The 26,259-nt window shown below is 40.9% G+C and overlaps 2 protein-coding genes across 2 annotated transcripts in view; one reads left to right on the top strand and one right to left on the bottom strand.

Moving 5' to 3' along the window:
* Window positions 1-11,867, top strand: part of DYNC2LI1 (dynein cytoplasmic 2 light intermediate chain 1) — a 57,927-nt gene extending 46,060 nt beyond the window's left edge. The window contains exon 13 of the mRNA XM_054023267.1: window positions 10,228-11,867. Coding sequence (XP_053879242.1) covers window positions 10,228-10,290 — 63 coding nt within the window. The 3' untranslated portion in view covers window positions 10,291-11,867. The remainder of the gene's footprint in view (window positions 1-10,227) is intronic.
* Window positions 11,868-12,108: 241 nt separating this feature from the next.
* The window catches only part of ABCG5 (ATP binding cassette subfamily G member 5), a 28,700-nt gene continuing 14,549 nt past the window's right edge, over window positions 12,109-26,259 (bottom strand). The window contains exons 8-13 of the mRNA XM_054023268.1: window positions 22,323-22,536; window positions 21,853-22,058; window positions 20,655-20,793; window positions 16,600-16,785; window positions 15,105-15,217; window positions 12,109-12,366 (exon numbers count right to left, since the gene is read on the bottom strand). Of these exons, the coding sequence (XP_053879243.1) occupies window positions 12,170-12,366; window positions 15,105-15,217; window positions 16,600-16,785; window positions 20,655-20,793; window positions 21,853-22,058; window positions 22,323-22,536 (1,055 nt within the window). The 3' untranslated portion in view covers window positions 12,109-12,169. The remainder of the gene's footprint in view (window positions 12,367-15,104; window positions 15,218-16,599; window positions 16,786-20,654; window positions 20,794-21,852; window positions 22,059-22,322; window positions 22,537-26,259) is intronic.

Here is a 26,259-nt window from a genome sequence, read left to right as displayed (position 1 = left end):
TTGGTCGAAGAGAGTCCCTCACCTCATCTGCCTACCACCTGCAGACTACTGGGCAAATGGAATGAGTCAACCAGATTCTAGAACAGTACCTATGTTGTTTCTTGAATTTCCAAAAGGGATGCCTGTTTTTCTCTGCTCCACTATGTGGATTTCACCTATAACAATGCAACCCATGCCTCAACCCAACAAAGTCCATTCTTGGCAAGCTACAGTTTCTTTCCTGGGTTTGATCCTGATGTACCCACAAATGCCTCAGTACATGCAGCTGAAGACTGGGCTGTCCACCTGGGTCAAGTACACCAAGAGCTCAAGGAGTAATTGAAATACACAAAGGAAACTTACAAACATCATGCTGACAAGGGTCTTTGGACTGCCCCCAGCCTAGGCGTGGGGGACAATGTCTGTCTGTCTATCTGGAACCTCACGTTGGCCTACCTGTAAGCCAAACTCGATCACCAGTACCTGGGTCCATTCATAATCTTGGAAAAAGTTGGTCCTATAGCCTTCAAGCTGCAAATACCCGCTTAGCTCAAGATCCATCTGGTATTTCACATTTTCCTCCCTAAGCACAATACTGAGAATATGTTCCAGCCCATCACCTGCGCCCATAACCATTTGGGGGCAAGAAGAATATTTAGATCAACAATGCTTTGACTCCAGGTGAGTTAGGGGAAAATTCCTGTACCTGGTGGACTGGGAGAGCTGCAGTGTAAACGACCAATCTTGGGAACTGGTTGAAAACATTCACACCCTGGAACTGCTACAGGACTTCCATTGGGCTCATCCTGAGAAACCAGGCCCTAGGCCCACTAGGAGGCACCCTTGGTGGGGGGGAGAGAGAGTGTCAGGAATGACAGGCTGCATCTGGGCCCGGGATCAGCTACCTAATTGCAGCTGAAACCCTACTTGGCCAGATCACCTGATTGGTTAGGGGGCATTGCCACAACTGCTCTTAAGCCCAGCAGTGGCAATTGGCCAGTGGCTGCTCCATGCTTATGCCCATAGCTGTGATTGCTCCTCTGCCTGCCTTGTTCCGACCACTAGACGTGAGCCTCCTACACCCTGGTCCGTGACAGTAGGGGGACCTGAGAATAGACTTGTTCACATCTGACCTGAACAAGAAGCATCACAGATTCAGCTCCCGTGTTGCTAAATGGAAGAGATTCCCTGGGTTATAGAGAAGCAGCAAACCCCTTTAGGAGCTCCATTTGCAGCCATCCTTGACTATCTGCTCACTTTAGAGCATTCAGATCACTTCAGTAGAGTACACTATTGGCTGTCTCCACTTATCACCTGTTTGTGGAAGGCCATATCGTCTTCTCCCATCCAACCATGGCTACGTTTCTCAATCGGCTTGATCAAGACTTCCTGACCCCCCATGCTCCTGGTACCTCAACATTGTTTTAACAAGTTTGATGGATCCTTCCTTCACACCCCCGGTGTCCTATTCTTTGTACAGTCTGTCTGTGAAGACAGTCTTTATAAGTGGCCATTACCTCAACCAGAATAGGAGAGATTCAAGCCCTTATGGTGCCTCCATACATAGTATTCCACAAGGACAAAGTGGCTGAGACTACACTTACCTAAAGTGGTTTCTGACTTTCATCTTAATGACATGATTCACCTACATGTCTTCTTTCCCAAGCGTCAGACTATTGGGGGAGAAACCAAATTTCAGACCTTGGACATTGTTAGGTGTCTCTCATATTACCTGGATAGAAAGAAGCAGTTTGGGAATTCTTCTAGACCAGAAGTTCCTAAAGTGGGCGATACCACCCCCTGGGGGGCGCTGGAACGATTCAGGGGGGCAGTAGTAGCCTCGGGTGCAATTCGGGGGCGTTGAATAAAAATAAGGAGGCGGTGGAAGCATAAAGAATGAAGAGAATATAAGAAAATTTTGAAAAACCGTTCGTACATGTTTCATCTGATGTGTAACATAGAGTTAAAGTTGTAGTGATTACTTTATTTTCCAAATAAATTCACAAATTATAACCGATCAGGTGTCAAGTCCGCCAACAGCTCTTAACAAGCAAGTGTTGGCAGGCGAGCGTGTCGCGCATTGTCGGGAAGTCCAGCATGCATTGGCAGGAATATGTGCATGTAATGATTTGTTTACAATACGATACTATAAATAGGCGACATGTATGAAATCTAATTTAGATTGTTTCTGAATTGTGTAAAAAGCAGTTAACAGTAGTGCAATAAGTATTTAAAATTTTTTATTCATATTCGATACCTTCGATCTTTACGGATTACAGATCACATACAAAGCAAATTGCATTATTGTTGTTTCAGTAAAACAGCAATTTACACGTGAGTATTTTTATACATTTTCTTACATATCTACCGTACGTTTCTGTGTCTCTAGTGCTTACTAATAATAAAATCGTAGCAGGCTTGTGTCGGTACAGTACTATTTGAAGTGTGCTGTCAATATATTTGTTATATTTTTTATTACAATATTAACGAAAACAGGGGAATGAAATTGTAAAAAAACTGTTAACTATTAACACTTGTTTATATCTATTGAATCATCTGTGTTAATCGGTAAATAAGGTGTGTGTTAATAAGGAACAATTATTTAAATAAGGGCAAACTAAATTAAAACTATTAACTGAATTTTAATTGCATATTGATTATATTTTAAATTAATTATTTCTTGATAAATTTAGTTTGATATTTGACAATTTAATATCAAATACATATATCTAATGCTGAGCAAAGAACAAAACCCAGTTTATTAGTTTCATTAGTATTTTAGTTTGGTTGTCTTTTGCCATCTTACACAAAAACCACTGTATGCCTGAAGTCGTGGGCGATATTCTAATAACACATCTTTCCTTACTATATTGTAGGACATAGGTAGAAATATAAATACATAAAAGAACGCAAATTTGTCACTGTATCTTTCTGTTTGTTCACTTAAAGAAGGTAGATTTCCAGGGGGGTGCTGAGTAATTTTTTTTCTGAAAAGGGGGCAGTAGGCCAAATAAGTTTGGGAATCTCTGTTCTAGACTGTTCCTGTCCTTTGCTGACAGAATGAAGGAGCAATCTATCTCCACTCAAAGATTGTCAAAATGGGTTTTGGAACATGTTGAGACACTACTAGGTGGGCCTTTTAGACCTGCCTGGGCAGGTTAGAACAAATTTCACCAGAAGCTAGGCAGCTTCTGGTGCCTCACTGCAAGGGATCTCAATTTCACAGATTTATAAAGTTGCTATCTGGAGTTCAGTTCACACCTTCACGCAGCATTACTCCTTGATAAGGAGCTCCAGGTCAAATGCCTGCTTTGGTCGAATTGTCCTGAAGTAATTATTCTGGTAGACTTACCTCCAGGACATTAGTTAGTGCTTGTGAGTCACCAGACGTGGAATACATATGAACAATTATTGTAAGAACTAACAGTTACTTACCCTACATAAACTATGGTTCTTTGAGATGTTTTGTCCACATGTATTCCCCAACCCTTCCCGCTGCTATTGAGTCATTGTCAAATTGTATTCTTTAAGAGTAGGACAGGGATGGGTAAACTTTTTGGCCTGAAAGCCACATCTGGGTATGGAAATTGTATGGTGGGCCATGAATGCTCACAAAATTGGGGGTTGAGGTGCGGGATGGGGTACTCTGGGTTGGGACCCAAAGGGTTTGGAGGGCGGGAGGGGGCTCAAGGTCAGGGCAGGGGGTTGGGGCACGGGTGTGTGTGTGGCAGGAGTCCAGGCTACGAGAGGCACTTACCTCAAGCAGTTCCCAGAAGCAGTGGCATGTCCCCCCTCCAGCTCCTACGTGGAAGTGCGGCAGTGCAGCCAGGTGGCTCAGCACGCTGCCCCATCCGCAGGCGCTGCCCCCGCAGCCCCGGAAGCAGCAGCATTTCCCCCCTCCAGATCATATGTGGAGGCGCAGTGCTGGCCAGGCAGCTTGGCGCGCTACCCCATCTACAGGTGCTGCCCCTGCAGCTCCCATTGGCCACGGTTCCCGACCAATGGGAGCTGCAGAGCCGGCCCTTGGGGTGGGGACAGCATGCAAACCCCCCTGGCTGCCCCTACATATAGGAGGCGGGACATGCTGCTGCTTCTGGGAGCCACACGGAGCCACAGCACACGCAGAGCAGGGCAAGCCCCTGACCCCGCTCCCCGACGGTAGCTCAAGGGCCTGATTAAAAGGGCCGTAGTTTGCCCACCCTTGGTATAGGAACTAGAGAACGGCTGTGGCTGACCTGCCCCTTTAAGCCCATGACTATGGGGTGCTAGAGGGTGCAGCCCCAACAAACACCGCTTTTTAGAAAGTTTCCAGTCTCATGTGCTTGGGGCACATATGCACTAAAAGTGGAATACGTGTGGACAACACATCTTAAAGATCCAGTTACTATAGTGTAAGTAACAGCTCTATTTACAAAGATTAAATTTAAACTACTAGAACCCTTTTGGCAAAAATGATATCTTTTTCCATGGTAGCATCAGGCAGCTGGAAGGAATGGTGAGAAGGCACAAAGAAGTAGAGAGTCAGACTTTGTTTCAGCTGCCTCTGTGCTAACTGCATTGACAGGATCCCAGGATTTAGCATGCAAACTGTAAAAAGTGGTGTGGCAAACAATAATTTAGATATCTTTCCTAATGTTTTTTCTGCCTGTCCATTGGTGTAAAGATATGATGGAGAGAAACTTGCCAAGTATGCTCCAATCTAGGTTACTATACCAGATAGCCATATGTTTGAAACTCTCATCAGATAATCAGATTCTTCCTTTTCTAATGTTGATTTTGTAAAATAGATTGGAACATCACTAATCTGCACAAAAAATCATAGAAGATTAGGGTTGGAAGAGATCTGAGGAACTCATCTAGTCCAACCCCCTGCTCAAAGCAGGACCAACCCCAACTAAATCATCCCAGCCAGGACTCTGTCACGCCGGGCCTTAAAAACCTCTAAGGATGGAGATTCCACCACCTCCTAAGTAACCCATTCCAGTGCTTCACCTGCTAGTGAAATAGGTTTTCCTAATATCCAACGTAGACCTCCCCCTCTGCAACTTGAGACAATTGCTCCTTGTTCTGTCATCTGCCACCACTGAGAACAGCTGAGCTCTATCCTCTTTGGAACACCCCTTCAGGTAGTTGAAGGCTGCTATCAAATCCCCCCTCACTCTTTTCTTCTGCAGACTAAATAAGCCCAGTTTCCTCAGCCTCTCCTCATAAGTCATGTGCCCCAGCCCCCTAATCATTTTCGTTGCCCTCTGCTGGACTCTCTCCAATTTGTCCACATCCTTTCTGTAGTGGGGGGCACAAAACTGGACACGATACTTCAGATGTGACCTCACCAGTACTGAATAGAGGGGAATAATCACTTCCCTCAATCTGCTGGCAATGTTCCTACTAATGCAGCCCAATATGCCATTAACCTTCTTGGCAACAAGGGCACACTGTTGACTCTCATCCAGCTTCTCGTCTACTATAACCCCCTAGGTCCTTTTCTGCAGAACTGCCACTTAGCCAGTCGGTCCCCAGCCTGTAGCAGTGCATGGGATTCTTCCGTCCTAAGTGCAGGATTCTGTACTTGTCCTTATTGAACATCATCAGTGTTCTTTTGGCCCAATCCTCCAATTTGCCTAGGTCACTCTGGACCCTAGCCCTGCCCTCCTGCATATCTACCTCTCCCCCCAGCTTAGTGTCATCTGCAAACTTGCTGAGAGTGCAATCCATCCCATCATCCAGATCATTAATGAAGATGTTGAACAAAACCAGCCCCAGAACCGACCTCTGGGGCACTCCGCTTGATACCGGCTGCCAGCTAGACATCGAGCCATTGATCACTACCCGTTGAGCTTGATGATCTAGCCAGCTTTCTGTCCACCTTATAGTCCATTCATCCAATCCATATTTCTTTAACTTGCTGGCAAAAATATTGTGGGAGATCGTATCAAAAGCTTTGCTAAAGTCAAGATATATCATATCCTCCGCTTTCCCCATATCCACAGAGCCATTGGTGGAATCTTCTCACAACTCAGCAAAGATTTAGTAGCAGATTCTGCACAGAGGTATTTCATTAGTTTTACAAAATATTCTTTACATTTATTAAGTTTACTGTTAATTGTAGTTATAATTAGGTAAAGCTAAATATCTGTTGACAAAAATATTGGAACAGAGTACTTTTAAAATTTGTTCACTTACTTGCTAGTTTGCAAAACTGACTTACATTTCCAATGGGTCTTAGTCACTAGTTCAAATTATCAAGGTTCTGTTGCATTAGTTTGGTTGTTATAATATTCCATGGGTTTTTAATTCTTCACAATAGAAGAGGCATGCATTACTTAACAACACTTGAAGCTCTAAGACTTTTTCTTCACCGCAAAAATGTTGTGGTTTTTTACATCACGATAGGTAACTTGAGGGAGCCATTTCTGTAAAATCCTAGCACAGAAAAGCACTATAATTTTTACCTCAGTATAGTTATTCAAGGTCACCCCAGGTGTGGGGTATAGGATTGATCTCTTTGAAGGTCATGGGGTACCCTGACTTTTCTGTTGCTGTAATTCCTGAATACGTAGTGAGTGTTTAAATACTAGTGTTGTGCCATCATAATGGAGACTTGTGTATGTGTGTTAGCTGCACTTAGAAATTAGTGATTTGAGCATAAAATGCCAATAGCTTTTAGGTTTATATTGTAATGTTTGCTTGTATTCAAGGGATTTCCAAATGTGCATCTTGATGACTCTCATTAATTTATTTGGAAAGGTGCTTAGGTTATCATGAAATTGCTTATTACAAGGGCCTTAATACTTAACACTTGACTCTGGGATTCTTTCATCACGTGTTTTTCATTTTTTGCAAGCTGTATTTTGATATATCTGTATAAATAATATTTTACAGTTAACATCACTTTACTATTCGCCTTGGCCTGGTGACTAAATCAATAGACTGGAACCCAGGGAAGCCCAGTTCCTTAAAGATACTTAGGTGCAGCTCCTCTTAACACTGACCCTTAGCCCATACGCAGCCTGCTGCCCAGTAGAATTTTCAGCCAAGGTACAGGGTTAAGGCAGCAGCTGAGCAGTAGGTTTGAAAATGGCAGTGGCACCTAAATTATAGACTTCGGTGCCTAAAGAGAGATGGCGGCACCTAGATACCTTTTAAGGATCAGGGCCAAAGTACCTAAATGATAAATAGATCTGAACCATTGATTCTTAGAAGAATATGATTTAAAAAAAAAACTGCAGTGGTTAACTGAAGCAAATGGAGATTGTGTGACTTAACCAATATCAGACACACAGAACACCTCCCTGAAAATCAGACACTATCTTCAAAAACTTTTGAAGTTTTTGAAGCAAATGGCAGCACCCCTTCTGACAAAACACTATAAAATACTACTACAAACCTATTTTCCTGAAGATATTGGAACATGCCTCAAACCTTCAGGAAAACAAAGGGTTTGAAGAATCTGCATCAGACAGCATGCTGGCTCCCTTGATAATGAAAGATGCTGGCTTTGGTAAGTATGGAGAGAGGATTTTTGGTTGTGTGACTTTATCAGGTGTACAGATTAGTTAGGTTGTACTGAAATAATATTTGATTTAACCACTAAAGATAGCTTTAAAAATCTATATTAAAAGAAGATTCAAGACTCTGAGGTTGTACATTTTCCTCAAAAGGGGCATGTATTTACTTCATATTTTATTTCCATATTCCCTTTTTAGAAGAAATCGTCTCCATTCCTATATCATTTTAGCTTATGTCTCCTATTATTCTCCACGAGCCTCATGACCATCATTTCTATTAAACACAAACAAGTGTGGCTTTCATGTCAATTTGCCTGAATAACTCCTGTGAAACATCTAGTGTTTTATCTAGTCCATACCATTAAAATCAGGATAGTAATCATATGACACTCCTACTAATCACTGGTTTGTGTTCACCTTTTTTTCTCTGATTTCCCACCTATCCTCACAAGCTACTGGAACTCCCCAATCCCCAGTCACATTTACAAGAGTTACTAAACTGTGGTTCCTGCAGACTGGCTCTGGAATTTGCAAAGGTTTCTAGCACTGTTGTTCTATCCCTTTATTTGGTTTTAGAAAGGATGCCTGAAATCCAGTGCACTCTCTGTCTCTCTCTGCCTTATTTTGTTTTTTTTCTTAAAACATGTTAAACTAGTGAGTCCTGATTATTAACAGTCCTGCTAGACATAAAATAAGTTCCCTTATTCACTTAAATAGAAGGGCTGTCTCTTCAGCTCTTGCAAATCAGCATCTTTTTCTTAAAGTTTATGGAGTTATGCCAGTTTAAATCAGCTGAGAATCTTACTTGATGGCTGCCTTTAATAGACTGCCATACCACTGCCTTTGCGTGAATTCTTAAGCTATGAGGAGAGCTTGCACAAAAATCTGTTTTGACTTGCAGCCCTTTCAACCCCATTGATTGCAGTAAGATTGCGTGGGAGGTAAGGCTCAGTAGATTTTTGGTTCCTGGTGGCTTGGGCATTTAGTTTCAGAAGAGATCCTAGTCAAGAAAGGGGAGCCATTACACTGACTTTCCTGCTTCAGATTCCAAGCAGCTAGCCTCACATTAGAATTGTAACATAAAACACAGATACAGTGTGTATTTCCTTGAAAACATAGCAGGAAGGTCTTTTTGCTATCTAAAAACTATTACTTCAGTGTTTGGTGAGTTATAACTGTGCTATATCAAAATTTCATGTAAACTAATTGAACGCACTTGGGAATTTCCAGCATAATGAATTTTTTCTGTGTGGTGTAGCTAAACATGCCACTCTAATGCAGTAGCAGGTGGATAACTGATCTTTGAAATTGCAAAAGTAGATAACCATAGACCTAAAATTATATGTCTGTAATTAAAATAATACAAACCTTTAGCTAACTTGGAGTCGTGTATGTAAAGAAGACATAGTGACTTTTAAATAACTCGGCTCATAAATCTTTAAGCACTATGATGCCATACGGTACGCATCACTGCATGAAACTAAAAGATAAAACTGCTGTTTGCTAATGTTTCTAAAGCTTTTTATATGCATCAAAATTCATAGTAACATTTTTGGATGGAATAAGGTCATGTAGGTCCATCTGTCTACCCGGCTATTGTTCTTTATGCTGTAGTGGTGATTGCCTCTAAGTGCCTGCCTTTTTAATATCTTCACAGTAACAACTTTTACTGCTGCTCTTAATAATCTGTTCCTCAAAGCTTTTTTCCTAAAGATTTCCCAGTACTGACTGGGATTTACTTCTTCCTGAAATGCTACCTCTTTAGTTTTTGCTTATTTTTACATTCAGGTGTATACATCTCATTCCCATAAAGGGATTATTCAGAATAGCTGATTAAAAAATAAATTAATGTAGAGGGAAGAATCTTCCTGTATACATGTCAAATAAATCCTTTGTGATCTTTTAAGAAATGTTTCAGGCTACTACTTTCTGGTCAAAATAGAGCATACTAATGAAGAGGGAAATCTAGCTACATCACCCTGGCCACAGAGTTATCGCTAGCAGAACAACTCGTACAAGAGGGCCAAGGGCTTGATTTGGAGGGAATGCACACACCCCTGTGAAGCTTCAGCTTTGTAAAGGATCCTGATGAATTAGCATGGGTAAAGGAGTGGATTCATTGTTTTGTGACTCAGCTGGTCTTCCACACACATATGCAACCTCCCCCCGCCCCCACCACATGAAGTGTTTTGGGGCTGTGGAGGGATTACTTCAGTCATGTGTAAAAGTAATCTCTGTGAAATGGCTTCCTTCCCGCATAGGATTCTCATGGACAGTACCCTGTATACAGTTCACTGCTTGGAATGGACAAAGTCCTGAATTTGGCACACCGTGCATAAGAAACTATTTTTGCCATTGTAATCTAGGGCTCTATGATACAAACAAAGCAATAAAATTAAAGTATATTCAATAGATAGTGGCAAATTTCCATGTCTCCACAGTGCTTCCAACTTGGGGCTTGGCCTGCCCTGGCCTGGCAAGTGAATAGCTAGGAGAGGAAATCACATCTCGCTCTCTCTCCTGAAGCAACTTAGTCAGCCTCTAAAGCTAAACATTTTTAATTTTAGTAAGATCAAAATTTCTTCTTGTACTTTTTCAAAATGTGATAATGTATGATTTAGAAACATAGCTAGAAACCTTAAACTGCAGGTAGATTGGAAAGTTACAGATGGATGCATTTTATTATTATTTTACTGGGGATGTTCTATGCTAAGTGTTTTGAAATGTGTTTGTGTTTTAGGAACTAGAACAATATAAGAGAAATGCCTCTAAATCCTGGAAAGAAATGGAGTTTGAATCTTGATTGAGATAAGTGCTTAGCTCTCACACTGATTTTAATTTTATGTTTTGTACATGTTAAGATCAATCATCATTTTTGAGTATTATACAAAGTAATTGAAACTGGTGTTTTATACAATTGGAAAAATATGTAATACAAAATAACAAACATACAATAAATAAACAGTTAATATAGCATGATTGCATCTATTATTAAATTATAAAAAAAACTTGTTATAAATTAATAGTTAAATTCATGTACTATCATGTGAACTGAAAATATTTTCTGGTGAGAAAATAAACCTGGATCATCAGACTCAAAATTTTGGAAAAAATTTTTTGGAAACGATTATTCCCATGGATGGGTTTAAATATGAAGCATGGGACTCTTAAGGCCATATGTTTTGTTGGTTTTTTTAAGTTCCTACATAAAATATGCATTTAAGGGCACAAACAGATTATTGCAAGCCCAGAGCTGTACCTGTGTACACAAAATATAATGTGTATAAAGTCAGATGTTTCCCAGTTTGCAGATACATATTTTAGGTGCTATGTTACCCATTAATTGATAAGTACTATAAGAGAGAGACTTTCATACAAGCTGCCTGATATAATGTAGTTAAAACCAGGTTCTGTTAATCTTGTATAGGAGAACATTCCCAAAGACTATACCCATTCTGCATAGAACTATGTTATGGCTCCTGCTCACCAATAACATTGAGTACTGTTATGATTTCTGGACAATGGGAACCATACTGCTACCCATCCTGGAAGTGATAGTTTGTTATGGTTTGTCAAATTTAATGCTCTAATTTAATAAAGGTGTTAACTATCAGTAAATATAAGTCCCCACCTCTCCATACACAGATTGTGGGATATTTGTGTGCATTAATAAAGGGAAATTTAGATTAGTGGTAGGAAATTATTCCTAATGTTCATTATCAGTCTTCTAGTGCAATTTGAAAAGATGGAAACGTCATTGATGGAGACAGTCCAACTTAACATAAACCAGTAAAGCTCAGCCTTTTGTCCATCAGCAGGATGAAATATTTGAGAACCAAGCAATAGAGGATTGAGGTACTGAGACAAGAGGTGGCCCATGAGAGGTATGTCATCTTACCACAAAAATGGACAATTGAACAACCACTGGGCTGGAGACATAAGAAAATTTCTTGGTGAACTATCCTGAACTGGAAAGGGGTTGGGCAGGATGATCTAACATGAATTTTTCCTTCTCTGAATGTTATAGTTTATTATATGTTACATATTTGGTCACAGGTGCTGAGCAATTTCACAATTTCTGAGCTTAAATTTATATACAGATTCACAGACATTCACTTTACTTCACACTCGACTGTGCAAATTTTGTAGTATCTTAGTTCCACCCTTTGCATTAATAACTTGAAGACCAAAGTGAAGTCCTGTCACACAACTGAGTTACCATGTCTATTATATTATGTTTTGATATTTTAACATTATTTATTGGGGGGGGGGAAGGTGAGGTGCAGCTGTTAGAGGAAATATTGCTGTGCCCCTTGGTCATCAAGCTTGCAAGAATAATCCCTAACAAAGCAAATGACATTTGTTCCCGTGTCTGCACCTCTTTATTAAGTGCACTTACAAATATGTTAAAACATTTTTGTGAATTAAAAAAATTATATAAAATTTTTAGTTTTAAGTGTTTACTGTTTTGTTCATAGTATTTAACATGTTGTTTCCAACATGAGTTAAAACTGTTAACTGAAAGGAAAAAGATATGAATAGTGTGAATGTAATTCACTCCTCACTTACTATAATTTAGAAAGACAACAAAATGATGGATACTACTTTGCCCAAATAATGTTCTCAAATACTGCAAGTTTGGTATATAGTACTGTACAGCCAGTTTAGAATTCCTAACGTTTTTATTGCCTGACAATAATTATATCTCTTATTTTAAAACTCACAATTGCTAGAATGACAAATGCGGGTAGGAAAGCATATAGCATTAAGAAGTCTGTTGTGAACCTGGACATTGCATCAGGAAAGGATGTCTCAATGAATTGAATGCCCTGAGGGAAAACACATGATGCATCAACTCCAGGAGAAACATTGGAGCCACCTGCAAAAAAAAAAAAAGGTTTTGTATTATATTATAGAGCATGCCAGGCTAGTTACTGTAAGTGGTGCACTGATTTAAACACCTGGATCCCACGTTCTACTCACCTCAATTTTATTTAATATACTTGGCCTTACAATTTATTTTAATATAACATATGTGTTCACAACTCATTCCTCTTCCCCTGTGGGGATGGAGGGTACTGTCGATAGTGGAGCCAGTGTTGTTCCAGGAGAATCTGGGCAGAGGCTGTACAATCGTTGTATGCTCAGAACTCAGCTCTGCAATGACTTATTGCTTCACAGCAAAAACTTGAGAGCAAAAAACTTGAGAGCATATTGGCAGATCTCTTGCTATGCAAATACCACAGCTCAGACAGCTGCTGCAATTTACTGTGGTCCTGAAACTGGAGTAATACCCACAGAGTGGCTGAGCAGATTTCCTTCCCTGACAGGCTTCCCAGGAGCTCCTCAGTGCCCATCCCAGCCAATTTGCCGTGTTTGGGAAATTGGGGCATTCTGCATGTTTCTGTGTCTAACCTGCTTTGCATTTTCTAAAGAGAGGAATGAAGTGTCACTAGTTTCACTCACACCAAATGGAAGATTTAAGGCCCATCAAATATGCTGTCTACAAGGACCCATAAGCACTGGGAAGTTGTTTGACTTAGGCTTATTAATATTTATGAAATACTTTGAGATCCTTACAGAAAAGTGCAAGGTATTATTATCATTGCTGTGATGAATGCCTTTGTCGTCTTCAAGGTTACTTACTGCAATATGCTCTATATGGGATTACATTTTAAAACCATCCAAAACTGAAGCTAGCTATAATGTCAGTCCGCTTAGAGCATGTAGTATCTTGTTATGATCTGCGCTAACATGAAGGAGATGTTAAAGGTGTTGATTTTCACTTATAAACAGGATCCCGTGTGTCCATAGTTGGAGAATTTCACCCCTTGTAATGCATCTCACTTGGGGTCCAGTTGGGAAGTGTGGCCTAGTGGTCATGGCCACAACCCCTGACTGCCCAAGGGGTGTGGGGAGGGGAGCCCAAGCCTTCCCAGTCAACGGGGCTCCAACCCAGGGCCCTTTTGGCTACCAGTAGTCTGGCAACCAAGGCTGCTTAAGGCTGTCCTCCCTGGGTCTCTTCCTCTTGTCCTCCCTTCTCCTTCACCCTCCACCCCCATAAGCTTAGTCCAAGATTTTCCCCTGGTGGGAAAATCCAAACCAAAATAAGTAAGAGGGAGTGACCAAGGTCCGCAGGAAACTTCCTTCTCTGGTTCTCTCTGGGGTGGGTCCCTTTGGACAGCTGTGTCAGAGTGCTTAGGCTTCCCTCTGCTCTGCTGGAGCTGTGGGCTGCAAATCTGCTCTCTTCCAGCTCTGCTACCCCAGTGAGCTTATTCCTATTTTTTAATTCCTCCAGCAGATGGAGTATTTGCTGCAAGTGTGGGGTTTGTACAACCCCTTGTTGCCCAGTGTGGGGTTTGTACATCCTATCACACACCCCTGTCACAACACTGCTCCAGAATCTCAGATTTTGTTTTCAAAAATTGTTTCTAGCCAGTCTAGTTGGAGATAACAGTGGAAATGTGAACTGTGCAAACTGCTGCACTGTTCTCTTCCTCAATTTGCTGCAAGTCTAAAACAATAGCTCGGAGGTGTGAGTTGCCCCACTAATCTTGCTCAGGGCCTTGTGAACTCCACAATAGCAGAAGCTGACATTTTTTGCACAGAATTCACCATTTTGCGAGAGCCAGGTGCCCAGCCTTTTATTTTGTCTTCATTTCCTGCCAGAACTCGCCTGCACTTGCTTCTTGCACTCTACCTTACCCCACAAGGGGGAATTAATTGAAGGGTGATACTCTCTCCACTGTTCTATGAAGCCAGGAAGCGGTGCTTTGGGGAACCATAACTTGCAGTCAGGAAGCAAGGGAAGCCAGAAGTGTAGGCTGATGCTCTTGGGTGCCGAGATAATAGTGCAATAACCAAGTTCTAAGGAGATAAGTTGCTGAAGCTAGATGTGCCTTCCTTCCTTGGGAGGAAGTGGTACTGCTGCAGAATCTGAGGCCTGGGCAGTGGAGCCAGGCTGCCTGGAGAACATACTGAAAAAATCCATAATTGAAAAGGATCACTATCAAAAATTAATGATTAATTTGACATCAGTTACTTTCAACTATGAGCCATAGTCCTTCCTATAAAACCCTAAACAGATTATTGCCTAACTTAAATACCTCTCTCATGGTGCCTTACACTGCATTTGAAATCAGCAGAGGTGCTCAAGTGATGCCCCATGGATATAAACAAGAAATCGTGGCTGACAGGGCATTCTCTCCAAAGGCCCCCAACTTTGGATTTGGTTCCTCTACATGATCTACAAAATAGCACAAATCTTATGACCTTCAAGGCCTGCTGCAAAGCTCATCTTTTAAAATGCATGGGGAAGAAAACAGCCTGTGGGTGTGAGGAAGTGGTGGAAGTTGAAGAGTGGGGAACTGTTGGAGGGAGAGGGAGATTCAAGCTTTTGAGTGGCATGGTTTGCTAGCAGTGGGTTATACTGCTTTATACTGCTTTATAATGAATTGTTATGCTTAGTTATTAATTATGTTGTATTTGTAAGTTGTATGGGGTGCTTACAAAGGTATGGCAAGTACTCTTTATTAGCATGTGTATAAATTTAAACATATATTTAATTAAATTGATTTACAAATTAAATTGGTTTAAGGGGGCTCAGTGAATACTTACCACATGTGAAGTTTAATCCATAAAATTCATTGACTACAAGAACCTCACTGCTGTATTTTTGGAACGTAAGGTAACTTAGAACTTTAAAAGGTGTAGGCATGTCTTCTGTGCGCCTTGAACAAACAAAAACTAGTTAAATTGGCCTTCTGTTATTTCAAGAACCAATTCTACCCAAACTTATAACTGCAAAGCTCCCTTCAGCACCTTACAGCCACGTTTTAGAGAGCCTCCTTAATTTGCCTGCACAATTTTCAAGGACAAACTGTATTTGTGACAAATGTTGAAGGACCTGTTAAGGAGACCATTGACCATTAACAGTGTCAGGATATGCAGTAATGAATTGTTTAGGTATAGTAGCAATTAATTTTACAACTTATTTATATTCATGTTGCTGTGTCATCAAAAAAGCTAATAAAATGACAATGGAAGAACTATTAGGAGTGATGAGTGTTATTTGCATAACAAAAGTCCACCATGTGTATTCACTTCATTTCCTCTAAAGTAGACACAGAGTGAATATTAAACCCTGGAGGACTACTAAAGATACTTGCAAAACAAAGAATTAATAATGTGAATCAAAACAGAGTCTGTGATCAGCTCAGTGTAACTGTACTCAGCAAGTGTGTGCACTTCCTGTCTCTCATACAAAGTTTCCAAACAACTCCTTATGATCCAACACAGCAAATGCTGCAGAAATGTCCAGCAATCCAAGACCCACTGGCAATATTGATTCTCTTCACAGACAATGAAGAGATTAAGTATCAGGGGTAACCGTGTTAGTCTGTATCCACAAAAACAACAACCCACCTTGAAGACTAACAGATTTATTTGGGCATAAGCTTTCGTGAAGTGAGGTTTTTTTACCCATGAAAGCTTATGCCCAAATAAATCTGTTAGTCTTCAAGCTGCCACCGGACTCCTTGTTGTTTTAATGAAGAGATTCACAGTCTTAATTAGCACTGTGTGTACTAAAAAACATCTCACTCAAAGAGGTCAGTAAGGCACTGAACTAAGGTGGTGGGAAATACTTTCACAACAAAACTACAACCCTTCACTAAATTTAGCAGTGGCTAATAGGGCACTGAAGAAGGTGTTAACATAGTTTTACTTTGCAGAACCAGCTTTAGCTGAAATCTGTTTACGGGAGAAAAAGCACTGTCAAATATGACACAGACATACTTTTTATTGAGAATCACTTTATGAGGTGTAGCCATTTCAGTGAGGAAGTGGCTTTGGCATTAACTATCATTAGGCTTATTTCAGTTTCTGTAGGAAAAGTCGGGATTGAGTGTGTCCCATGTATTTAGTACAAGGTTTAAAAGATCAGTGATTAGATAGTTGCCTTGCCAAAGATTACAGGTGCACTTTATCTAGTTGTTACCTTCTTGTGTAACACACTCATAGACACCTTTAGCAACAGAGATTCTTGAGACTATTCTATAGTTACATTATTTTATCATTAAAACCACAATTATTTAATAATACTTTTCCTTACCTTACAAGCCCACTTCCAACTAGCACTCCTGCTATGTTAAGTAGCATCACTCCACTGTTGACTACACTTGGGTTTTGAACCACACCAAGCAAAACAAGCGTTAGTAGCTCGCCAATTATATGAGGTACTAACACAACAGCAAAGAAATATCCAAATCTGGAAACATCAGGGTTCATTCCTACAGTCCTGTGCAAATACAGTCAAGAGAGCATTTTAAAATATAAAAATAAACATTATGGCATCAGACTTTTAAAAAACATCCTCACTTTTTGTACCCACAGTGCACTAATGTTTTGTCATTTAGTCATGGAGGTGCAATCATATAGTTAGATGTCTAAATAACATCAGTACTGTCTGCAGATAATTACAGATGGAATTTTGTATCCACAATATTTTATAATGGCACATTCTGGGTGCAAAAAAGGATGTTGGATTGGGGCCCTGCTTAAAATCAGGCTGTTATAGTCCTAAAGAAGAGTGTACACATCCTTGGTACCCTCTATTAAGGGATATCTACATCAATTTCCTCACTCCACAGAAGGAGTCTTAACCCCCTTTCTGCTCTTGCTCCTACTTCTCCTCCACCAAACAAAACATATCCTTATTTCTCTCACCCCTGCTCCCACCACCTGCTGAGAAATCTGATCTCATACTACCAGCTCCATCCTGGTTCTTCCCTAACTTGACTTCTCAATAAGGTCTCCATGGCCTTCCTGTGCGGCTGGCATGAGGGAGTGGTCAGGATAAGCAGCAAGAGATGGAGCACATCTCTAGGTATAGAAAAGAGGCTTATAACAAAAAGTGAATTAGAGTGGTTCCTTCCAAGATCACAATAGCAAGACTCCTTCCCTACTTCCTAAAACAGCACTCTAATGGCTCAACAATTTATGAAAGAGCTCAGAAATATATGAAGCCTCAAGGAGCAAAATACCTGTAAATAAAAACATTGCCTTGTGGATGTTTCTACTGGGAGTACATAATCAGAAATTACATGGTCCATTAATTCAAGACATAATCAATTTCACATTGATCAGATGGTATACTATGTAATGCTACTGGCCATTAGATATTTGCAAAATAAATCAACATTCACGACATCATTTTTGCACTGGCTATATTATTTTTCCCAAGTTGAAATATTCACTGTTTACATTATTTAGAGCTCTAGGAGTAAAATATTTTCCTTTCTCTCAGACTGCCCTATGCAAACTGGAGAAACTGAACAGAAACTATCAGATTTAGAAGCACTGCCTCAGTGTGGCAGGAGTAAGAACTCTTCAATATACACAAGGAGATTTTAATAATCTTGTGATACCAGAAAGAGAAGAGAGAAAGGAAAAAAAAACCTAGAGACATGAATTTTTTAATTATCAAATTAATAAGATACATAGTACTAAAAATTATAAATTCAAAACCACTAAAACTTGGAAGAAATTAAAAATATTCCCTGAACCTAAAATGCTGCATGTCCTGCCTTTTATGAAAGCCAACTTTGCCTGATCCAGTATAAAATCAGCCATATATACGGGAAGTCAATTGTTCTGATGCTTTTATTCAAAATTATCAGCAAATCGTACCCCAAAATAAATCAAAAATTTTTGTAGTAGTGTGCAGGAAGGCCATCAACACCAGGGATCTTCCCAGTGGTTAGTCTATCAGTGGGAGCTGTTTATTCCTGATCAGTTAAAATCTTCAGGAGATCACAAAGAAACTGTAGAGTCTCAGACTGACAGGAAACCCTCGCAGATTACAAATTCACTTAATATCCCACAGCTATGTCCAGAGGATGATCTAATTCTCATTCAATGGCGTTTTCAAGTGGCTGATAACCTTCCACTCCATATTTTTCTTTCCCATTGCAAAGACACACTAAGCATGTACCCATCACATAATAAAAAAGATTAGATTATTGGCTGTACTCTGCATTAACTTCTGTAAGAAACTCTGGAGAAGTGAAGGGAGACTATGCCACTAAGCAGCCGCTCTTTCCAAAACCTCTCAGAATGCCAGCTTCAAACTGTTTGCACAGACAGGCTTCCACAGGATTGGAGGCTGTGGGCCCCTCTACCCTTGTGCATGCCATGAAAATGATATAAGACCTGACCCTTCAGAACCTGCCAAATCCCTTAAATAATGAAGGGCCAAATTCTGACAGCCTTACTTAGGCTGAGCAATACCTTAATCCTTGAGCCGCTTGTTGAGTAAGAAACTATTCAATATGACTGTGGCTGGCAGAATTAGGCCTTAAATAAGTATATGAAGTTACCCTAACCTCAATATTTGGACTGTTCAAGGTATTTCCTATTAGAACTACAAAGCAATACTGCAAATACTGAGATAATCTATTTGTCTTAGATTCACATGTTTTTAAGAGCCAAAACAAGCATTTTGTCTCATTTTTGTGTTGTTTATTAGAACATTTTCACCAAAATTCTAACTCACCAAGGCTATGTCTACACTACATAGCCTATGTCAGCATAGCTATGCTGTCATAGGTCCCTCGTGTAAAAAAAAAAGATGCAGCATACACTGACAGGAGAAGTGACAGGTTCTCTGTCAACAGAAGTGCTCTTATGGCTGCACTAGGAGTTTTGTCGGTATAGCTATGTCAGTCAAGGGTATAGGTTTTTCTCACTCCTGACCAGCGTAGCTATGCTGGCATAAGTTTTAAGTGTAGACAAGTGTGACGGGTTGGATCACAGAAACCCCCTTGGGAGCTGTCACCCGATGTGCAAAGACTACCCCTGCTCCTGTTTTCCCTGCCAGCTCAGGACTCCAGCACCCTGTCTTGCTGAGCCAGACACTCCTGTCTGGCTCCAGACACAGATCCAGGGTCTGAATCACCTGTCCCAAAGCTGCAAGTTTACCTGAAAACAGCTCACAGAAGTGTGCTTGTCTCTAGCACTCAGATGCTCAACTCTCAATGGGGTCTAAACCCAAATAAATCCGTTTTACCCTGCATAAAGCTTATGCAGGGCAAATTCATAAATTGTTCGCCCTCTATAACACTGATAGAGAGATATGCACAGTTGTTTGCCACCCCAGGTATTAATACATACTCTGAGTAAATTACTAAATGAAAAGTGATTTTATTAAATACAGACAGTAGGATTTAAGTGGTTCCAAGTAGTAACAGACAGAACAAAGTAAGTCACCAAGCAAAATAAAATAAAATGCACAAATCTATGTCTAATCAAACTGAATACAGATAATCTCACCCTCAGAGATGCTTCAGTAAGTTTTTTCTCAGGCTGGACACCTTCCAGGCCTGGGCACAATTCTTTCCCCTGGTACAGCCCTTGTTCCAGCTCAGGTGGTAGCTAGGGGATTCTTCATGATGTCTCCTATCTCCCCTTTGTTCTGTTCCACCCCTTTATATATCTTTTGCATAAGGCAGGAACCCTTTGTCCCTCTGGGTTTCCACCCCCCCTCACTGGAAAAGCACCAGGTTAAAGATGGATTCCAGTTCAGGTGACATGATCACATGTCGCTGGAAGACTTCATTGCCCACTTGCCAGCATACACATATATAAGAAGACTCACAGGTAAACACAGCCATCTGCGAATAATGGGAGTCATCAAGATTCCAAACCATCATTAATGGCCCACACTTTACATAATTACAATAGGCCCTCAGAGTTATATTTTATATTTCTAGTTTTAGATACAAAAGTGGTACATTTATACAAATCGGATGATCATACTCAGTAGATTATAAGCTTTGTAATGATACCTTACAAGAGACCTTTTGCATGAAGCATATCCCAGTTACGTTATATTCACTTATTACCACATTTTTCGAAAACTATCCCAGTTACATTATATTCACTTATTATCATGTTTTTATAAAACCATATAGACTGCACAACGTCACAACAAGAGCTACAGGTAGGGCAAGTACTATATCATCCCTATGCCTTTTCTTTGCTTTTCTGATCTCTCTGAAAGGCAATATCATAAAGCTTATTCCTGGAGGCCTATTCCTGACACAGGAATTTAAGAGCACCATAATGAGAATATAGTTTTAAGAGGGGTATAACTGTCTCAATGCTTACCAGTATAGAAAGGTGCTGAAAATCGCCACACTGATGATACTGAAGGGAAGGAAATGTAGTATGTATGCTAACAATATTTGCCACTTCTGATATAAGCCATCTTTGCTTTCCTGGTCACTGACAGCACGTAATGGAGGAACTGGAGTGAAAAGTACAATAGAAATTAAACCACCATTGACCAAAAATACCATGCAGAAGTTGATGCTCGCAAAGCTTAGACAAGGCAACGTGACAACTCTTAGAATATTTCAGAAACACTTTGTTCAAACCCATCTGGGCGGCCTAGTGCTAGTGAAAACCATGTTCACTAGTAGATCAGTCTATACACTTAACCAGAGGTGGCCAGATGCGTCACGGGAGATACAAGCTTCATCTCTAGCAGGTAAGAATCTGACACTACTCATAAGAACTGTCTTTGATGGTCAATTTATGGAGATGTCCATCTTCTATGATGATGGGGGCCACATATGTGCCCTTGATAGAAAAAACAGTTTTCACTCTTCAAACAGAGGTATTGTTACTACATGGGAGGCCAACATATGGCACTTGTAAAAGAAAGAGCATGTGAAAATAACAATATTCATAAGTATAAGATACCAGAATATAATACTTTCAAGGATAAAAAAGTCTAATCAAGACTTCTATCCTTAGTCACTGTTGAAGCCAGCCATGTCATATGCCCTTTCAACCTTTCCATGCCCATAACTGTGATTTCAATTAACAGAGTGCAAATTTGCAGCTAGACTTTGTCCTGCCTTTACACAGCTAGATGGGGGAATAGGAGGAAGAAAGGACTATTCCCCACTTGCATAATTCATGTAAAAGCTGGCCAAAAATACAGCCCCCGCACAGAGGCAGAAAGTGGACAAGGTAGGACAGGGATTAGGTGGAGCCACTGTTCCATACTCCCTGCCATCTCAGCTAGAGGGCCATGCCAGAGGAGCATGCTATACTCTTTAAATAAGTGCAATAACTTACTTCACTGAACACAATCAGGTTGCTTTGAGTTATACGGTCTTTGTCTGTGGCACTGTACCTTCCATTGCTTTCCTGTGGAACATTGTGCTTATGTACCACTTCTTATTACGGGCTATCTGCTAAAACCATGATGTAGCTCTTAAAATTAGCATTCTTAAAGGCCTTTTTCATAGTATATACAGTACTTGCTACGCATCATATGGAGGAACGAATAACTTACACAGGGCAACAGCATTGAGCATTCCTGTGTAAGGTGTAGCACTCAGACACTGGTAAATGAGCCCCACGCGATCTTGCAGTGCTCCTTTTAGAAGATCATTCTTCAGTCTGAGAAGGAAAATTGCTAAAAACAGGCCAAACAACAGATTCTGAGAAAGACGCATGATGATGCCAGTCTTATCTCTGGAGAAGTTTCTTGTTGTCCTCCTGAAATTGAAACAAAATCATTGTACTATTTTTGCTTGTTATGACTGATTAAGCACTGATAATGTGTCCAGCTTTGAAAAAGAAACAAAGGCACTCTGCCCCAAAGATGTTACAACGTAAAAGACAGCATAAGGAAAATGGGATGCACTGGGAAGCCCAGAGGAAGAAATAATGTATGTGCGTATATGCAAGGTGAATAAGATTATCCAAATGATGTTATTAGAGAGCTTCAAAATTAATTTTTTTTTTAGAGTGAGTCCTTACCGTAAGAGAATCCATAGTTTGGAGACTGCACTGGGTGAGTCTTTGCTTTTGAATGGTATTGCTGGCAGGTCTTTCATGCGTTTTGTTCTTTCAATGGCCTCCAAAGTCTTGCGAAAGATCTCTGAATTTTTATAGGCAGATGTAATTATGTGAACTCTTCTGTAGGTTTCCAGTTCACGGTCTTTGCTTTGAGTGTCCACAGATGTCAGATCCACTGCAAATTTACCCAAGTGTTAAACTACAGACATTATCAAAGGCCTGATCATTTCCCCTTCTTACTCTCCCTTCACCAAAGCCTTTGTAGAAAAATCTGCAGGAGGAGGAAAAGTCAACTGGAAACTTTTCACCTTGTGGAGGTTCCTCTCCATTCTCTCAATATGGGGAATTCAGTCTCTGGAATTTCTGTGGAACCCTGACTCTGTGGAGCCCTAGATCCTGAAATGAATGGACTTGCCTTTCACTGGTAGAGCCTCTAACTTTGTTCCCCACTGGAAAAGAACCATATTGCCATTGCCTATGCCCTAACTTCTGTTCAGGGAAAAGAAGTTGCAAAGGAGCTGCTAATGCTGCTTAGGATGGATGAATGGATGATCAGATTTCCACTCAGAAATCTACCAGGCTTTGAGGAATCCCCACCATACAGAACAACTTCTCTCTGACTCCTACCCCTTCTCTACTATGAGACACTCCAACCTAACCCATGGGGTTTCATTTTGTGAAATATTGGTCTCAGGGGATAACATGCTACCAGAAGATTTGTTATGCATCTGAAGAAGTGGGCTGTAGTCCATGAAAGCTTATGCTCTAATAAATTTGTTAGTCTCTAAGGTGCCACAAGTACTCCTGTTCTTCTTTTTGCGGATACAGACTAACACGGCTGCTACTCTGAAACATGCTACCAGAGTTACTTTTCTTCTCTCTCCAACGCAGCTTTGCCCTGTTGCACTGGTTTTTGCTCCCTCCTCCAGTGGAAGGGAACTTCCAGTCTCAACAACCCCTCCCCCACCCATTTTAAAAATGTAAAATAGAAAATGCTGGCTGGTCACATTACCCATTACTGGCCCAAACCCCATGTAAAGCAAAAATTTATTTAAAAAAATTATTTACTGCAGTGGAACTTACAGAAGATAAAAATTCTGCATAGCTGGATGCTCCATATTAATAAATTCACCTATAAATTGGTCTTGCCACCAGCAGATGTTTCTTATTATTAGCAGATGAGAACCTTGTGTGTTCTAGTTGTCTTACTTGTATGATCAAATGCTAATGCTGCAGAGTTTTGGAAAATCACATTTCTTTTGAAGCAAATAATTATCTAATTTTGACCAATAGCATCAGAACTTGGATTAAAGTCCTCAGGAGCATATGTTCTAACAGATAACTTACTTCTCTAAACCTGCTAAGCTGGCTACATAAAGTGTTCATATTACACCTTCTCTTCATAAGTTTTGTTTTTCAGTGCTGTCTATGCTTAAACTCTAGGGGTATGTTAGGCTACATCTACACTACGGGGGGAGTCGATTTAAGATACGCAAATTCAGCTACGTGAATAGCGTAGCTGAATTTGACGTATCGCAGCCGACTTACCCCGCTGTGAGGACCGCGGCAAAATCGACCTCCACGGCTTCCTGTCGACGGCGCTTACTCCCACCTCCGCTGGTGGAGTAAGAGCGTCGATTCGGGGATCGATTGTCACGTCCCAACGGGACGCGATAAATCGATCCCCGAGAGGTCGATTTCTACCCACCAATTCAGGCGGGTAGTGTAGACCTAGCCTTTGACTGCAATTAGACACCTGTAGCTGACCCACGCGAGCTGACTCGGGCTCGTGGGGCTCAGCCTATGGGGCTGTTTCATTGCAGTGTAGACTTCCAGGCTCAGGCTGGAGCCCAGACTCTCTAGGACCCTGAAATGTTAGAGGGACTCAGAGCTCAGATTGCAGCCCAAGCCTGGAAGTCTACACTGCCTTGGAGCCCAAGCCCCAGGAGCCTGAGCCAGCTGTGGGTGTTTAATTGCAGTGTAGACATACCGTAAAATGTTGTCAGATGGGAGTTAAACCATAACAATAGCACCTTTAGCACCTTTGTCCAAGGAGTTTAAAGTACTTCACAAAAGATTAATTAAGCTTCAGAGCACCTCTGAGAGGTAACTGAAATAAGCAATATTGTCCTCAGCTATAGTGGGCAGTACTTCCAAAAATCAGGTCATATGTCTTTAAAGATGGGGATCCAACATTTAGTCACCCAAACCCAGAAGTAACTTTGGAAAATTTGGCCCTAAGTGACTTGCTCAAGGTCACACAGCAAGTCAATGTGAGAGTTTTAAAATCTAATCCCTGCACTAACCACTAGGCCCTGTAGTTCAGTGGTTCTCAAACTAGGGCCGTCGCTTGTTCCAGGAAAGCCCTTGGTGGGCCGGGCCGGTTTGTTTACCTGCCGTGTCCGCAGATTCGGCTGATCGCAGCTCCCGATCGTGGCTCCCACTGGCCGTAGTTCGCCGCTCCAGGCGAATGGGGGCTGCAGGAAGCAGCGCGGGCCGAGGGACGTGCTGGCCACCCTTCCTGCAGCCCCCATTGGCCTGGAGCGGCGAACTACGGCCAGTTGGAGCCACGATCGGCCAAACCTGCGGACGTGGCAGGTAAACAAACCAGCCCAGCCTGCCAGGGGCTTTCCCTGAACAAGCGGCGGCCCTAGTTTGAGAACCATTGCTGTAGTTAACATTCTGTTTTTCATTTACTGTCATGTTTGACAAATACCAAACATTGTACTTGGACTCCATAATTAATACAATCCATTCTATGAAACATGATGCTTTATTTTCCTCTGACACTGGTGTAAATTAGGAGTAACAATAGTGAAAAGTGACCTCAGGGATAACAGAGTCAGACCCCCTGTTTATATAGTCAGAATGCACAGAAGCTACCAATTTTCAGAACACTTATAATTCTTTGATCTAAACTTTTTTCTTTATCTTCACATTCAAAGGTTGACACTTGAAGAATGTAGCACTTCGTGTTTACTGAACGTTTTAAAATGTGAGTCTAAATCTCAAACTTGTGATTTTGAGACTATTCAAATTCATGATGACAAAATTATCCTTACTGTCATATTAGTATTTTCAGCTTTTTTCAATTCCAGCTTCATGTCTACAATCATTCTCTCTCCTAATTGAAGGCAGAATGCCACCAAAACAATAGAAAAATACTGCTTCCCTCTGAATGTGCCACGCTTCTTCATACAACGTTTTGGACATTTCTGGATTCACTAGTTAGCGTTCAAACAGCTGTCAGCAATCTGCCACCCAAATATACTAGATTAAAAATATGGGTTCTTTGAGTATTTGGGCATGTACATCCTACTCTAGGTGCCATATACCCCATACACACTAGAATAGGAATCTGTGAATTCCTTTCTGATGTACACCCTGCAGGTCCTCTTCTGCCCCCAAACCCAAGGGCAGAATGGCTGAAACCATTCCTCGGTTCCTTCTTATCACCAGTGGCAGCAAAATGAAACCAGGCTGTGTCTGCTTCTTACATTCTCCAAGCCTATCCTTACCTGGCTACTTAAGGGTTATTTCCATAGAAATCTATCCTTTTTTTTCTCTTTAAAAATGTACTTAAACTTATTTTGTTTTGTTTTTTAAACAAACACTTATTTTCTCTCAACACTTTGTGCCACAACCACTTAAAATAGCAAATTCAAAATTAGGGGTTCATTCTGCCTGTCTTGTTACAGACTCATTCTCCTTGCTATAGCTCTTTATTCCATCTCAACAAGAGCCATGTGCCTGACCATTGCTTTGATGGTCATTCTCCTGAGGAATGAGAAAATCTAGAGACACCCATCTAAAATTATATCATCTGGAGGAGTTTATCAGAGGCACTTCGGACCCAGAAGAACAGGCATCAAGCTTCAAGATGGAACCATCCACCTCT

This window comes from Malaclemys terrapin, chromosome 3 (genome assembly GCF_027887155.1).
Source record: "Malaclemys terrapin pileata isolate rMalTer1 chromosome 3, rMalTer1.hap1, whole genome shotgun sequence".
NCBI lineage: Eukaryota > Metazoa > Chordata > Testudines > Emydidae > Malaclemys > Malaclemys terrapin.
The sequence above is the reverse complement of the archived record's forward strand: the minus strand, read 5'-3'. Positions and strand labels throughout refer to the sequence as shown.